We start from the raw sequence: 16,869 nt of genomic DNA on the forward strand, positions 1-16,869 counted from the left end.
CACTCTGACAGAGCTCTAGTGTTCCTCTGTGGAGATGGGAGAACCTTCCAGAAGGACAACCATCTCTGCAGCACTCCACCAATCAGGCCTTTATGGTAGAGTGGTCAGACAGAAGCCACTCCTCAGTAAAAGGCACATGACAGCCCGCTGAGAGTTTGCCAAAAGGCACCTAAAGGACTCTCAGACCATGAGAAACAAGATTCTCTGGTCTGATGAAACCAAGGTTGAACTCTTTGGCCTGAATGCCAAGTGTCACATCTGGAGGAAACCTGGCACCATCCCTACGGTGAAGCATGGTGGTGGCAGCATCATGCTGTGGGGATGTTTTTCAGCGGCAGGGACTGGGAGACTAGTGAGGATCGAGGGAAAGATGAACGGAGCAAAGTTGAGATCCTTGATGAAAACCTGCTCCAGAGCGCTCAGGACCTCAGACTGGGGTGAAGGTTCACCTTCCAACAGGACAACAACTCTAAGCACTGCGGTGGCTAATTTCTGCTTTACCAAATGAGGAGAAACAAACTTCACACAGCAGTCAGAGTTATACCTAAACTACATCTTTAATAATAAGAGCTTTGCAATAGCCTTTGACTTTCAATGATGCGCTATCTCTAATAAACCATTGAAAAGTACAAAGATCTTTTATAGCCAAGATACACCCCTCTCAACCTACATGACAAACCACATATCTTAGGAACAGTTCACAAAGGGACTTTATAATTGAGAAAGGAGTATCCCTTAGCCAGATAACATTCGTTATAAATTATCGTTCAGTTTGGTCCCTAAGACAAGGTTCTAATCTTGTTCCTGGTACTTCATAGCACAGAACCATTACCTCATCCAATGGCATAACTCAATTGTCAACTCTAGATACTCCTATCTCAAGTAAACCCCTCTTGACCCTACTCCTGGACAAGCTCACTGAGAGGAGTGAGCCTCTAGGTCATACACTATCCCAGGATAAGTGCAACATCAGAGAGGACATACAATGGTTCCAGACACTGCCATACACCTCCCCGAAATGCCAAAGGAGGGAGTGACTTGCGCACAGACATTGTGGAGTAATTGGCTCCCCATTAATCACGCCATCCCTTCACATGATTTAAGAATAGGTAAAGACACATTCACATATGAAGACAATGTTCCCTCCTGTCCTCTTCCCTTTCTGATATTATGCATAGCACCAGGGACATGTGAAAGACAGGCCTGACCTCTCCCCTCTCTGGGCCCCAGGTGACTGAGCCCCAGGTGACTGAGCCCCAGGTGACTGAGCCCCAGCTGAGGGAAGAAGTGCAACTGCCAACACCAGAGTCCAAAGAAATACATTCTAATAAAAAGTATATCACATAAGAATATTATGCAGATAAGACATCTTAATTACTTATATTACCCAACTAATTCTGATTCATCCACCACACAGCACATAGCCAAGACAACACAGGAGTGGCTTCGGGACAGGTCTCTGAATATCCTTGAGTGGCCCGCCCAGAGCCTATACAGGTGTGCCAAGCTAGCAGCGTCATACCCAAGAAGATCGCTGCTCAAGGTGCTTCAACAAAGTACAGGTTTGTATAGGTTCTGAATACTTTTGTAAATGTGATCTGTTTTTGCTTTGTCATTATGGGGTATTGTGATGTCATTATGGGGTATTGTGATGTCGTGATGGGGTATTGTGATGTCATGATGGGGTATCGTGTGTAGATTGATGAGTTTTATTGAATCCATGTTAGAATGAGGCTGTAACGTAACAAAACGTGGAAATAAGGAAGAGGTCTGAATACTTTATGAATGCTCTGTATACAGCAGGTCTGATAACAACAGTAACATGACAGATATACAGGAGGTGTAATACAGTAACATGACAGATATACAGGAGGTGTATTACAGATATACAGGAGGTGTAATACAGTAACATGACAGATATACAGGAGGTTTAATACAGTAACATGACAGATATACAGGAGGTGTAATACAGATATACAGGAGGTGTAATACAGTAACATGACAGATATACAGGAGGTGTAATATAGTAACATGACAGATAGGAGGTGTAATACAGATATACAGGAGGTGTAATACAGTAACATGACAGATATACAGGAGGTGTAATACAGTAACATGACAGATATACAGGAGGTGTAATACAGTAACATGACAGATATACAGGAGGTGTAATACAGTAACATGACAGATATACAGGAGGTGTAATACAGTAATATGACAGATATACAGGAGGTGTAATACAGTAACATGACAGATATACAGGAGGTGTAATACAGTAATATGACAGATATACAGATGGTGTAATACGGTAACATGCCAGATATACAGGAGGTGTAATACAGTAACATGACAGATATACAGGAGGTGTAATACAGTAACATGACAGATATACAGGAGGTGTAATACAGATATACAGGAGGTGTAATACAGTAACATGACAGATATACAGGAGGTGTAATACAGTAACATGACAGATATACAGGAGGTGTATTACAGTAACATGCCAGATATACAGGAGGTGTAATACAGTAACATGACAGATATACAGGTGGTGTATTACAGATATACAGGAGGTGTATTACAGATATACAGTAGGTGTAATACAGTAACATGACAGATATACAGCAGGTGTAATACAGTAACATGACAGATATACAGGAGGTGTAATACAGTAACATGACAGATATACAGGAGGTGTAATACAGATATACAGGAGGTGTAATACAGTAACATGACAGATATACAGGAGGTGTAATACAGTAACATGACAGATATACAGGAGGTGTAATACAGATATACAGTAGGTGTAATACAGTAACATGACAGATATACAGCAGGTGTAATACAGTAACATGACAGATATACAGGAGGTGTAATACAGTAACATGACAGATATACAGGAGGTGTAATACAGATATACAGGAGGTGTAATACAGTAACATGACAGATATACAGGAGGTGTAATACAGTAACATGACAGATATACAGGAGGTGTAATACAGTAACATGCCAGATATACAGGAGGTGTAATACAGTAACATGACAGATATACAGGTGGTGTATTACAGATATACAGGAGGTGTAATACAGTAACATGACAGATATACAGGAGGTGTATTACAGTAACATGACAGATATACAGGAGGTGTAATACAGTAACATGACAGATATACAGGAGGTGTAATACAGTAACATGACAGATATACAGGAGGTGTAATACAGTAACATGACAGATATACAGGAGGTGTATTACAGATATACAGGAGGTGTAATACAGTAACATGACAGACATACAGGAGGTGTAATACAGTAACATGACAGATATACAGGAGGTGTAATACAGTAACATGACAGATATACAGGAGGTGTAATACAGTAACATGACAGATATACAGGAGGTGTAATACAGTAACATGACAGATATACAGGAGGTGTAATACAGTAACATGACAGATATACAGGAGGTGTATTACAGATATACAGGAGGTGTAATACAGTAACATGACAGATATACAGGAGGTGTAATACAGTAACATGACAGATATACAGGAGGTGTAATACAGTAACATGACAGATATACAGGAGGTGTAATACAGTAACATGACAGATATACAGGAGGTGTAATACAGTAACATGACAGATATACAGGAGGTGTAATACAGTAACATGACAGATATACAGGAGGTGTAATACAGTAACATGACAGATATACAGGAGGTGTAATACAGTAACATGACAGATATACAGGAGGTGTAATACAGTAACATGACAGATATACAGGAGGTGTGATACAGTATATAATAATAACCCAGGCAGGATTCAATCTGATCGTGGGTTTTAGACCATGCAGCTTTTAAAGGGAATGTTCCCGTGTTGAGAGATAGAGAAAGGTAAACGCTGCGTATGTCAACTCAATCTGAAAATTACCTTTAAATGTCAAGCGCGCGCTATAACGCGGATCTGACGCAGATCGGATTGAATCCCGGCACTAAATTGGGAGCACATTGGTTGACCACCCACCCCAGCACTATACTCACATTCCCCCAAGCGCTCACTGGCCTCCCTGTACTCCCCGATCTCCCCGTACTCCCTGTACTCCCTGGCCTCCCTGTACTCCCTGGTCGTACTCCCTGGCCTCCCCGGTCTCCCTGTACTCCCTGGCCTCCCCGTACTCCCTGGCCTCCCTGTACTCCCTGGCCTCCCTGTACTCCCTGGCCTCCCTGTACTCCCTGACCTCCACGCCTCGCCGGCCTCCCTGTACTCCCTGGCCTCCCTGTACACCCTGGCCTCCCCGGTCTCCCTGGCCTCCCTGTACTCCCTGGCCTCCCTGTACTCCCTGGCCTCCCCGTACTCCCTGGCCTCCCCGTACTCCCTGGCCTCCCCGGTCTCCCTGTACTCCCCGGCCTCCCCGTACTCCCCGGCCTCCCCGTACTCCCTGGCCTCCCCGGCCTCCCCGTACTCCCCGTACTCCCTGGCCTCCCCGGCCTCCCTGTACTCCACGGCCTCCCCGGCCTCCCCGTACTCACATCCCCGGCTATCTGCTGAAAGATGCTCCGGAACTGCTGGTCCTCCTCCCTCTCCTCCCCCGCATTGGCTGGGGCCGGCTGAGAAGGAGAAAACGACACAGAGGAGAGAGAGAGGGAGGGAGGGGGAGAGAAAGATATATGGGGAGGGGGGGAGAAAGAGATATGGGGAGGGGGAGGAGGGAGAAAGAGATGGGGAGGGGGGGAGAAAGATATATGGGGAGGGGGAGAGAAGGGGGAGAGAGGGGGAGAAAGACATACAGAGAGATGGGGAGGGGGAGAGAGGGGGAGAAAGAGATATGGGGAGGGGGAGAGAGAGATGGGGAGGGGGGAGAAAGAGATAATGGGAGGGGGAGAGAGGGGGAGAAAGAGATATGGGGAGGGGGGAGAGAGAGATGGGGAGGGGGAGAGAGGGGGAGACAGAGAGATGGGGAGGGGGAGAGAGGGGGAGAAAGAGATATGGGGAGGGGGTGAAGGAGATACAGAGAGATGGGGAGGGGGAGGGGGAGAGAGGGAGGGAGGGGGGAGATGGGGAGGGGGAGAGAAAGAGTGTCTGAGAGGCAAATACGATCAGCCAATATCACTTTTGAATACTGATGTAAAAATGTTAACACAAAAAATAAATACTGTCCTTTTCATTTAATATAGGCCTGTTTCAGGGCTGACGTAAACATCCAAACTACCAAGGATAAGAAACACCATCTTATTGTTATCTCTCACTGATCCAAGACAAGGGCTCACTGCCAGATGGTGAGCCAATAGAGACGGGAGAAGACTGACCGAAACAGGAAGTTGGACTGTGAGACAGATGAATACATGACGCTGACAGAAACAGGAAGTTGGACTGTAGGACAGATGAATACATGATGTTGACAGAAACAGGAAGTTGGACTATGAGACAGATGAATACATGACGCTGACAGAAACAGGAAGTTGGACTGTGAGACAGATGAATACATGACGCTGACAGAAACAGGAAGTTGGACTGTGAGACAGATGAATACACGACGCTGACAGAAACAGGAAGTTGGACTGTAACACAGATGAATACATGATGTTGACAGAAACAGGAAGTTGGACTGTGAGACAGATGAATACATGACGCTGACAGAAACAGGAAGTTGGACTGTGAGACAGATGAATACACGACGCTGACAGAAACAGGAAGTTGGACTGTGAGACAGATGAATACATGACGTTGACAGAAACAGAAACAGGAAGTTGGACTATGAGACAGATGAATACACGACGCTGACAGAAACAGGAAGAAGAACCGAGAACTAACTCACCACTGGATGGTCAGCCTCGATCCTGTTCTCTATCTCCCTGAGTAGAAACCAACAAACCGCAGTCAACATTGTGACACTAGCAGGACTTTAACATCTCATTGGACCATCTACCTCACACATTTCCTGACAAAGAGCCAAACGCTCTACAACATCCTAACGAAACATTTCATCACATTTACAACTTGTCTATAGGTATTCCTACGTGTCTATATATCTCTGAATATTGTTCCTAACCCTACTATTGCAACATGAATAATATGGAACTATAATGCACATTTCTCTCAGAACATTCTAAAGGATTATGGTCCCATACCCAATAGCATTGAGTTGAATGACAATATCGTACAACACACTCTTACCGCCTTGCACCGAGCTGTGAACAAAATGTTAGTCACATTTACCACGTGTTAAATATATATGTTATTTTTATTTATCAGTGTTTTGTTATTTTTCCTCTTCTTGAGAACTTGTTTTCTTTTAATAAACTTCTAATATAGGTCTTATTGACCGTATTCTTCTGAAGGCCACTATTTAAGACCAGGGACTCTTGTGGGCAATTTTCTGTTGGTCATGTCTACTCTGTAGGAGAGTTGGGTCCAGACCTGGTCTACTCTGTAGGAGAGTTGGGTCCAGACCTGGTCTGCTCTGTAGGAGTGTTGGGTCCAGACCTGGTCTACTCTGTAGGAGCGTTGGGTCCAGACCTGGTCTACTCTGTAGGAGTGTTGGGTCCAGACCTGGTCTACTCTGTAGGAGTGTTGGGTCCAGACCTGGTCTCCTCTGTAGGAGCGTTGGGTCCAGACCTGGTCTACTCTGTAGGAGCATTGGGTCCAGACCTGGTCTACTCTGTAATAGTGTTGGGTCCAGACCTGGTCTACTCTGTAATAGTGTTGGGTCCAGACCTGGTCTACTCTGTAATAGTGTTCGGTCCAGACCTGGTCTCCTCTGTAGGAGCGTTGGGTCCAGACCTGGTCTACTCTGTAGGAGCGTTGGGTCCAGACCTGGTCTACTCTGTAATAGTGTCGGGTCCAGACCTGGTCTACTCTGTAATAGTGTTGGGTCCAGACCTGGTCTACTCTATAGGAGCGTTGGATCCAGACCTGGTCTCTGTAGGAGCGTTGTTCCAGACCTGGTCTACTCTGTAGGAGCGTTGTTCCAGACCTGGTCTACTCTGTAGGAGCGTTGGGTCCAGACCTGGTCTACTCTGTAGGAGCGTTGGGTCCAGACCTGGTCTACTCTGTAGGAGCGTTGGGTCCAGACCTGTCTACTCTGTAGGAGTGTTGGGTCCAGACCTGGTCTCCTCTGTAGGAGCGTTGGGTCCAGACTTGGTCTACTCTGTAGGAGCATTGGGTCCAGACCTGGTCTACTCTGTAATAGTGTTGGGTCCAGACCTGGTCTACTCTGTAATAGTGTTGGGTCCAGACCTGGTCTCCTCTGTAGGAGCGTTGGGTCCAGACCTGGTCTACTCTGTAGGAGCGTTGGGTCCAGACCTGGTCTACTCTGTAATAGTGTTGGGTCCAGACCTGGTCTACTCTGTAATAGTGTTGGGTCCAGACCTGGTCTACTCTGTAATAGTGTTGGGTCCAGACCTGGTCTACTCTGTAGGAGCGTTGGGTCCAGACCTGGTCTACTCTGTAGGAGCGTTGGGTCCAGACCTGGTCTACTCTGTAGGAGCGTTGGGTCCAGACCTGTCTACTCTGTAGGAGTGTTGGGTCCAGACCTGGTCTCCTCTGTAGGAGCGTTGGGTCCAGACCTTGTCTCTGTAGGAGCGTTGTTCCAGACCTGGTCTACTCTGTAGGAGCGTTGTTCCAGACCTGGTCTACTCTGTAGGAGCGTTGGGTCCAGACCTGGTCTACTCTGTAATAATGTTGAGTCCAGACCTGGTCTATTCTGTAGGAGCGTTGCGTCCAGACCTGGTCTACTCTGTAATAGTGTTGGGTCCAGACCTGGTCTACTCTAAACCATTAGTAACACACTATGCCGTCATGGATTAAAATCCTGCAGCGCACGCAAGGTCCCCCTGCTCAAGCCAGCGCATGTCCAGGCCCGTCTGAAGTTTGCCAATGACCATCTGGATTATCCAGAGGAGGAATGGGAGAAGGTCATGTGGTCTGATGAGACAAAAATAGAGCTTTTTGGTCTAAACTCCACTCGCCGTGTTTGGACGAAGAAGAAGGATGAGTACAGCCCCAAGAACACCATCTCAACCGTGAAGCATGGAGGTGGAAACATCATTCTTTGGGGATGCTTTTCTGCAAAGGGGACAGGACGACTGCGCCGTATTGAGGGGAGGATGGACGGGGCCATGTATCGCAAGATCTTGGCCAACAACCTCCTTCCCTCAGTAAGAGCATTGAAGATGAGTCGTGGCTGGGTCTTCCAGCATGACAACGACCCGAAACACACAGCCAGGGCAACTAAGGAGTGGCTCCATAGAAGCATCTCAAGGTCCTGGAGTGGCCTAGCCAGTCTCCAGACCTGAACCCAATAGAAAATCTTTGGAGGGAGCTGAAAGTCCCTATTGCCCAGCGACAGCCCCGAAACATGAAGGATCTGGAGAAGGTCTGTATGGAGGAGTGGGCCAAAATCCCTGCTGCAGTGTGTGCAAACCTGGTCAAGAACTACAGGAAACGTATGATCTCTGTAATTGCAAACAAAGGTTTCTGTACCAAATATTAAGTTCTGCTTTTCTGATGTATCAAATACTTATGTCATGCAATAAAATGCAAATGAATTACTTAAAAATCATACAATGTGATTTTCTGGATTTTTGTTTTAGATTCCGTCTCTACCTATGATAAAAAATTACAGACCTCTACATGCTTTGTAAGTAGGAAAACCTGCAAAATCGGCAGTGTATCAAATACTTGTTCTCCCCACTGTATGTCCAGGAAACCGGCCAATAATCAAGTTGGTATGTTGTTCTGTCTGTCATATCTCTTCACAGATTCTTCTTCTAGGTCCCCCTTCTTCCATCAGAGCTAGGAGCTCTTGTCGTCTAGGGTGGAAATCGTTCTGGGATGCTTGGAGTCAGAGCAGGATGTTTATTTTAACACTGAAAGAAAATATTTACCCGAGCATGCTCAAATCTGAAGTCGCTTGTCCTAAAAAAGATTCCATAACAGCTTCAAACTGTGGCTGATTCCTTCCAGCTCTACAAATCAAATCGCAGTTAAAATAGTTTGTCTTTTAGCGGTCTGACCCCACCACTATAACCCCAGTACCCGCCTCTCCCCAGAGGGGGCGCTCTAAGCTGACAATAACCCAACACACACCCACTCACATTGGTTAGCCCATCTTAAACATGGGGCCAGATACTGTGACATTAGGACAGATACTGTGACATAAGGCCAGATACTGTGACATAAGGCCAGATACTGTGACATTAGGCCAGATACTGTGACATAAAGCCAGATACTGTGACATTAGGACAGATACTGTGACATTAGGCCAGATACTGTGACATAAGGCCAGATACTGTGACATAAGGCCAGATACTGTGACATAAGGCCAGATACTGTGACATAAGGCCAGATACTGTGACATAAGGCCAGATACTATAACTGTTCGCCCATCTTAGACATAGGGCGAGATACTATAACTGGGAAACACCAGAGAAGCTGCCGATAATAAATACTATTTTCCCGTCCCATACTATTACCAAGATGGCAATGAAGTATATAGAATGGATAAATGTATTTGCAGATCTATTGACATATATATATATATAGTTAACCAGTGGCCAAGGAAACCATGAGCCGGGATTCAAACAAACGCAGATAAACGACCTGTGCGCTGCAATTGACTTTTCAAAAGGCGATTTAATCTTTAAAACAATGCCATCTGCAGTGTTTACAGCGATGCAACAGGATCGCAGCAAAACGTCTGGGGGAAAATGTGCCTTTTAAAAAGTCTATCGCACTGCACAGGCCGTTTATCTGCGTTTGTTTAAATCCCGGCCCTACGGTTAATATAAACCTTTTAGACACTTCACTATGGCCTTGCGTTGCGTTTCCCAGGGGGACTAGACATATTCCTTCTGCGCTCCACCACCACCCCGCTCTCGCTCACTCACTCTGAGGTGTTCCTCTTTTCGGAGAAGACTCTGAGGATGAACTCTCCCTCCTGGTGAGGCTCGTAGGTCGACGGGATGATCACGTACTCCCCGGGGCTCAGACGGAAGCGCTGGGTCACCTCCCTCAGGTTGATGTAGGACTTGCAGCGAGCCTTGGATGAGTTGAACAGGAAGAAGTCCTTCTGCATGGGCTGCTTGTTGCCGTGCATCTGGTCAGAAACACAGACACAGACGGAGGAGGCAGGAGAAGAAAGACTGGGAATGAAAAGTGCGAAAACAAAAGTGTTGAATTAGTTATTGTTGTTATACTATTAAAATATTAAAATACAAACTTTTAATAGTAACACATTTATAAATAAATAATGCGGTAAAGTGTATTAGAATGATAAAAGCTCCATGTGTAAACCAACACATTCCACGTCTGTCACGATCGTGTGGAAGAGATTCGGACCAAAACGCAGCATGAGGAAAATAAGCCATCTTCTTTTAATAAATGAACGAAGATGAACATGAAACGAAAACACTATACAAACAAATAAAAAACAACAAATGATCGTGAAGCTAAATAACGCAAGTGCACAGACAAGCAACAAACGTTAAACAAGACAACTACCCACAAAAGCCTACTGCCTATGGCTACCTTAAATATGGCTCCCAATCAGAGACAAATGAATGACAGCTGTCTCTGATTGAGACCCAATCTAGGCAGCCATAGACATAACTAGACAACCTCACAATTATCTATCCCATACACAATACAACACCCATAGACTAAACAAAACACACACAACATACAATGCCCACCCCAACTCACGCCCTGACCAACTAAACATAATCAAAATAACATAAAAATAGGTCAGGAACGTGACAACGTCTCCTGTCCTTACCTCCTTCGGCACCTGCAGACAGACAGAGAGAAGAGTTGTGAGTTGTGTTTGCAGCAGAAACAGGATCAGAAAACTCGGCTCAAAACTAAACCGTGTTACAACAGAAGGCAGCATGTACACAACGTATGTGGTTATGCGCTAAAGGGGCAATCTGTGATTTGTATATCAATTTTTTGACTTTTTAAACTAACTATGTGCTTTGTTGTTGTTTGAACTGCAGATTTCCCCTTTAAAGAATAATAAAAGTTATCTTAGATTCTTTAGTAGTTTTTTATTTTGTTTAGTCGTTTGTTAGACACCTCGTAGATGGCAAATCCGATGGTGAAGAGATTGGCTCCCAGCTTTCTCTCTTTCCGTCTGTTCTTCTGCATCAGAGAGACCACGAAGGAACACGCCACCTCGTTGTCCTCCGAGTCATCATCCTCCTCCAGGAGACACAAACGGAACTGAGGGTTGGTCCAGAATGTATCTGCAGGTAAGGAGCGGGTTCAGAACCAAACACGCCACATCACTTAAAAGTCCAATGCTACTGTTTTTATCTTAATATAAAATCATTTCTGGATAACAATTAAGTACCTTACTATGATTGTTTTCAATTAAAAATTGTCAAAAATAAACAAAAAAATTGCTTCTTAGCAAAGAGACATTTCTCAAGCAAAACATTTTCTAGGACGGTCTGGGAGTGGTCTGAGTGGGGAGGGGAAAACTGAAAACTAGCTGTTATTGGCAGAGAGGTTTGGAACTCTCTTTGTTATTGGTCTATTACCTAATTTACAGCCTGGTGATGTCACCAGGCAGGCCAAAACTCCATCCTACCAAAACAGCTGAAATTTCATGCAATCTTTTCAAACAGCTTTTACACAAAAAAAAAAATCATTATCAGAATTTTCACAATTTCACCGTCTTATTCTAACTTCAAAGTGTGGAAATATAATTTTTGACTGCAATGGGCCTTTGATGGACATTGACTACTACGTAATGGTGCCCCGTATGAGGGCAATCCTATACACGACGCAACAAGACCTGGGTAAAAATAACATTTGATTTAGCCTGACCGGAGCGTCAGGTGGAAGGGAAGTGCAATTGTAAGACCATTCAATTGGTTCCATTGCATCAGGCAAGCTCAATCAACCACAGCTAAAGGATTTAAAATAAAACAATTATTACTGTAATTCCTACCCAAGTCTGAATTCAACTAAAATAATAACAAATTACAGATGAGGGTCGTCCATATAATACAGGGTTTAGAGGTTAGAGGTTAGGGGTCATCTCCTACTTGGGTAGTTCCTGCAGCCCCCGGCGGAGCAGCCTCTGACCCAACGACCCTCGTTCACAGACACCGTCCACTTGTGGAGCTTATCGTCCTCCAGGGCATCAGGGGTCAGGTTGCAGATCTCTATCTTAGTGTAGTTCTTCTTGAAGTCCTCAAAGGACATCCTGGGGAGACAGAGGAAGGAGAGGGAGACAGAGGAGGGAGAGAGAAGAGAGAAAGAGGGAGGGAGAGGAGAGAAAGAGGGAGAGAGAGGAGAGACAGAGAAGAGGGAGACAGAGGAGAGGGAAAGAGAGGAGAGGAAGAGAGAGAGGAGATGGAGACAGAGGAGAGGGTTAGGGAGAGGAAGGGGGAGAGGTAGGGGAGACAGAGGAGAGAAAGAGGGAGACAGGGGAGAGGGAGACAGAGGAGAGGGAAAGAGAGGAGAGGAAGAGAGAGAGGAGAGGAAGAGAGAGAGGAAGATGAGACAGAGGAGTGGGTTAGGGAGAGGAAGGGGGAGAGGTAGGGGAGACAGAGGAGAGGGAAAGAGAGGAGAGGAAGAGAGAGAGGAGAGGAAGAGAGAGAGGAAGATGAGACAGAGGAGTGGGTTAGGGAGAGGAAGGGGGAGAGGTAGGGGAGACAGAGGAGTGGGAAAGAGAGGAGAGGAAGAGAGAGAGGAGAGGAAGGGGGAGAGGAAGATGAGACAGAGGAGAGGAGATGGAGAGGGAGAGCAAGGAGATGTGTATTTGTATTTATTAAGGATGCCCATTAGCTGCTGCCAAGGGGGTCCAGCAACATTAATGCAGTTACAGTGCATTTGGAGAGGATTCAGACCCCGTGACTTACAGTTTCACAACCTGGTTACAGCCTTATTCTAAAATGGATTGAAGTGTTATTTTTTTTCTCATCAATCTGCACACAATACCCCATAATGACAAAGCAAAAACTTTTTATTAGACATTTTTGCAAATGTATAATATATATATATATATATATATATATATTACATATACATATTACATTTACATAAAGATTCAGACCCTTTACTCAGTACTTTGTTGAAGCACCTTTGGCAGTGATTAGAGCATCAAGTCTTCTTGGGTATGACGCTACAAGCTTGGCACACCTGTATTTGGGGAGTTTCTCCCATTCTTCTCTGCAGCTCCTCTCAAGGTCTGCCAGGTTGGATGGGGAGCGTCGCTGCACAGCTATTTTCAGATCTCTCCAGAGATGTTCGATCGGGTTCAAGTCCAGGCCCTGGCTGGTCCACTCAAGGACATTCAGAGACTTGTCCTGAAGCCATTCCTGTGTTGTCTTGGCTGTGTGCTTAGGGTCGTTGTCCTGTTGGAAGGTGAACCTTCGCCCCAGTCTGAGATCCTGAGCGCTCTGGAGCAGGTTTTCATTAAGGATCTCTCTGTATTTTTCCCTGCTGCTGAAAAACATCCCCACAGCATGATGCTGTCACCACCATGCTTCACCGTAGGGATGGTGCCAGGTTTCGTCCAGACGTGACGCTTTGCATTCAGGCCAAAGAGTTCAATCTTGGTTTCATCAGACCAGAGAATCTTGTTTCTCATGGTCTAAAAAGTCTTTAGGTGCCTTTTGGCAAACTCCAGGCGGGCTGTCATGTGCCTTTTACTGAGGAGTGGCTTCTGTCTGGCCACTCTACCATAAAGGCCTGATTGGTGGAGTGCTGCAGAGATGGTTGTCCTTCTGGAAGTTTCTCCCATCTCCACAGAGGAACTCTGGAGCTCTGTCAGAGTGACCATCAGGTTTGTGGTCACCTCCCTGACCAAGGCCCTTCTCCCCCAATTACTCTGTTTGACCAGGTGGCCAGCTCCAGGAAGAGTCTTGGTGGTTCCAAACTTCTTCCATTTAAGAAGGATGGAGGCCACTGTGTTCTTGGACCTTCAATGCTGCAGACATTTTTTGGTACCCTTCCCCAGATCTGTGCCTCGACACAATCCTGTCTCGGATCTCTACGGACAATTCCTTCAACCTCATGGCTTGGTTTTTTCTCTGAAATGCACTGTCAACTGTGGGACCTTATATAGACAGGTGTGTGCCTTTCCAAATCATGTTCAATCAATTGAATTTACCACAGGTGGACTCCAATCAAGCTGTAGAAACATCTCAAGGATGATCAATGGAAACAGGATGCACCTCTAGTCTCAATTTCTAGTCTCATAGCAAAGGGTCTGAAGACTTATGTAAATAAGGTATTTATGTTTTTTTAAATTTTTAATACATTTGCTAAACATTCTAAAAACCTGTTTTCGTCGTTATGGGGTTTTGTTCTATCAACCAACCAGATTGACGAGGAAAACAATTCAAAGGGTCTGAATACTTGCACTGTATATACAATTACAAATATGACATGACATTACATTTCATAACACTTTTCACAACACATTGTGTTCCCTCAGACCACTACTCTACTATCACATATCTACAACACAACATCCATGTGTAGAGTGCGTGTCTTATCATGTGTATAGTGTGTATGTTATCGTGTGTGGGTATGTACAGTATGTGTCTGTACCCGTGTGTGTGTGTCTCTTCACAGTCCCCGCTGTTCCATAAGGTCTATTTTAGTCTGTTTTAAAAAATCTGATTCAACTGCTTGGAATAGAGTTCCATGTAGTCATGGCTCTATGTAGTACTGTGCACCTCCCATAGTCTGTTCTGGACTTGCGGACTGTGAAGAGACCTCTGGTGGCATGTCTTGTGGGGTAGGCATGGGTGTCTGAGCTGTGTGCCAGTAGTTTAGACAGACAACTCGGTGAATTCAACATGTCAAAACTTCTCCCAAATAGAAAGTAGTAGAGCCAGGAGAGATTTGAGATATTATTATGCTCTCTGTGTACAATTAAGGGCCGTGCTGCCCTGTCCTGAGCCAATTGTAATTTTCTGAGGTCAGTCTTTGTGGCACCTGCCAAAGCGACTGAACAGTAGTCAAGGTGTGACAAAACTAGGGCCTGTAGGATCTGCCTTGTTGATAGTGTTGTTAAGAAGGTAGAAACTAGGGCCTGTAGGACCTGCCTTCTTGATAGTGTTGTTAAGAAGGTAGAAACTAGGGCCTGTAGGACCTGCCTTGTTGATAGTGCTGTTAAGAAGGTATAAACTAGGGCCTGTAGGACCTGCCTTGTTGATAGTGCTGTTAAGAAGGTAGAAACTAGGGCTTGTAGGACCTGCCTTGTTGATAGTGCTGTTAAGAAGGCAGAGCAGCGCTTTATTTTAGCTACTGTTGTATCAATATGTTTTGACCATAACAGTTTACAATCCCGGGTTACCCCCAAGCAGTTTAGTCATCTCAACTTGCTCAATTTCCACATTATTTATTACAATATTAAGTTGAGGTTTCGGGTTCAGTGAATGATTTGTAACAAGTACAATGCTTTTAGTTTTTGAAGTATTCAGGGCTAAATTATTCCTTGCCACCCACTCTGAAACTAACTGCAGCTCTTTGTTAAGCGTTGCAGTCATTTCAGTCGCTGTAGTAGCTGATGTGTATAGTGTTGAGTCATCTGCATACATAGACACACTGGCTTTACTCAAAGTGGCATGTCGTTAGTAAGATTGAAAAAAGTAAGGGGCCTAAACAGCTGCCCTGGGGAATTCCTGATTCTACCTGGATTATGTTTGAGAGTTCTGTCCTTGAGGTGTTCTTGTCTATTGATGTTCTGTATTATGTCATTCTGTATTATGTTTCATGTTCTGTGTGGACCGCAGGAAGAGTAGCTGCTGCTTTTGCAACAGCTAATGGGGATCCTAATAAAATACGAAATATCAAATACCATTAAAGGTAACGCTTTATCTACAATATAGAAGGAGGTGTAAAGCCAAAACACATAAGTTCAGAAGACTATGATTGACAGAGGAGAGGGAGACAGAGGAGCGGGAGAGGGAGACAGAGGAGCGGGAGAGGGAGACAGAGGAGCGGGAGAGGGAGACAGAGGAGCGGGAGACAGAGGAGCGGGAGACAGAGGAGAGGGAGACAGTGGAGAGGGAAACAGAGGAGAGGGAAACAGCTGGATGGGGACAGAGGAGTGGGAGAGGGAGACAGAGGAGAGGGAGACAGAGGAGCGGGAGAGGGAGACAGAGGAGCGGGAGACAGAGGAGAGGGAGACAGTGGAGAGGGAAACAGAGGAGAGAGAAACAGCTGGATGGGGACAGGGGACAGAGGAGTGGGAGAGGGAGACAGAGGAGAGAGAGACAGAGGGACAGGGAGACAGAGGAGAGGGAGACAGAGGAGTGGGCGACAGAGAGAGAGACAGAGGAGTGGGAGAGGGAGGCAGTGGAGAGGGAAACAGAGGAGAGGGAAACAGCTGGATGGGGGACAGAGGAGAGGGAGGAGAGAGAGAGTCAAGAATTGGCATGCTCTACTCAATCGTTTGTAATCAAACATCTTTTGTTACACTGGAAAAGGAAGACTGAAACAGTCGGTACATTTAGCCGTTCTTTAGCAGCAGAAGAACTTTAAAACTGAAAGACAATTTCAGTGAGTGTGGGTTTTCCTTTTCCAGTCGAGACAGACGACAGGACATGAAACGTGGGTCGAGACAACAACAAGCGTACATTTTTCAAGAGCAAACTAGAAGGACATTGTTGAAGGGAGAAACAGTACTCACCAGAACTCACCGTCCTCAGCACTTTGATGCTGGAGCTTGTCCTTCTCTCCCTTAGACAGAGACACCCACTCCTTAGAGCTGTGGACGGGAGGCAACAACATCAACAACAACATCAACAACATCATCAACAACATCAACAACAACATCAACAACAACAACAACATCAACAACATCAACATCAACAACATCAACAACATCAACAACATCAACAACATCAT

General features: G+C 45.3%; 1 protein-coding gene across 1 annotated transcript in view; it reads right to left on the bottom strand.

Moving 5' to 3' along the window:
• The window catches only part of capn3a (calpain 3a, (p94)), a 77,402-nt gene that overhangs the window by 35,276 nt on the left and 25,257 nt on the right, over positions 1 to 16,869 (bottom strand). The window contains exons 8-14 of the mRNA XM_071382503.1: positions 16,652 to 16,729; positions 12,048 to 12,208; positions 11,071 to 11,240; positions 10,772 to 10,783; positions 9,885 to 10,093; positions 5,813 to 5,849; positions 4,527 to 4,604 (exon numbers count right to left, since the gene is read on the bottom strand). Coding sequence (XP_071238604.1) covers positions 4,527 to 4,604; positions 5,813 to 5,849; positions 9,885 to 10,093; positions 10,772 to 10,783; positions 11,071 to 11,240; positions 12,048 to 12,208; positions 16,652 to 16,729 — 745 coding nt within the window. The remainder of the gene's footprint in view (positions 1 to 4,526; positions 4,605 to 5,812; positions 5,850 to 9,884; positions 10,094 to 10,771; positions 10,784 to 11,070; positions 11,241 to 12,047; positions 12,209 to 16,651; positions 16,730 to 16,869) is intronic.

Source organism: Salvelinus alpinus, chromosome 34 (genome assembly GCF_045679555.1).
Source record: "Salvelinus alpinus chromosome 34, SLU_Salpinus.1, whole genome shotgun sequence".
In the NCBI taxonomy this organism is placed as follows: Eukaryota; Metazoa; Chordata; class Actinopteri; order Salmoniformes; family Salmonidae; genus Salvelinus; species Salvelinus alpinus.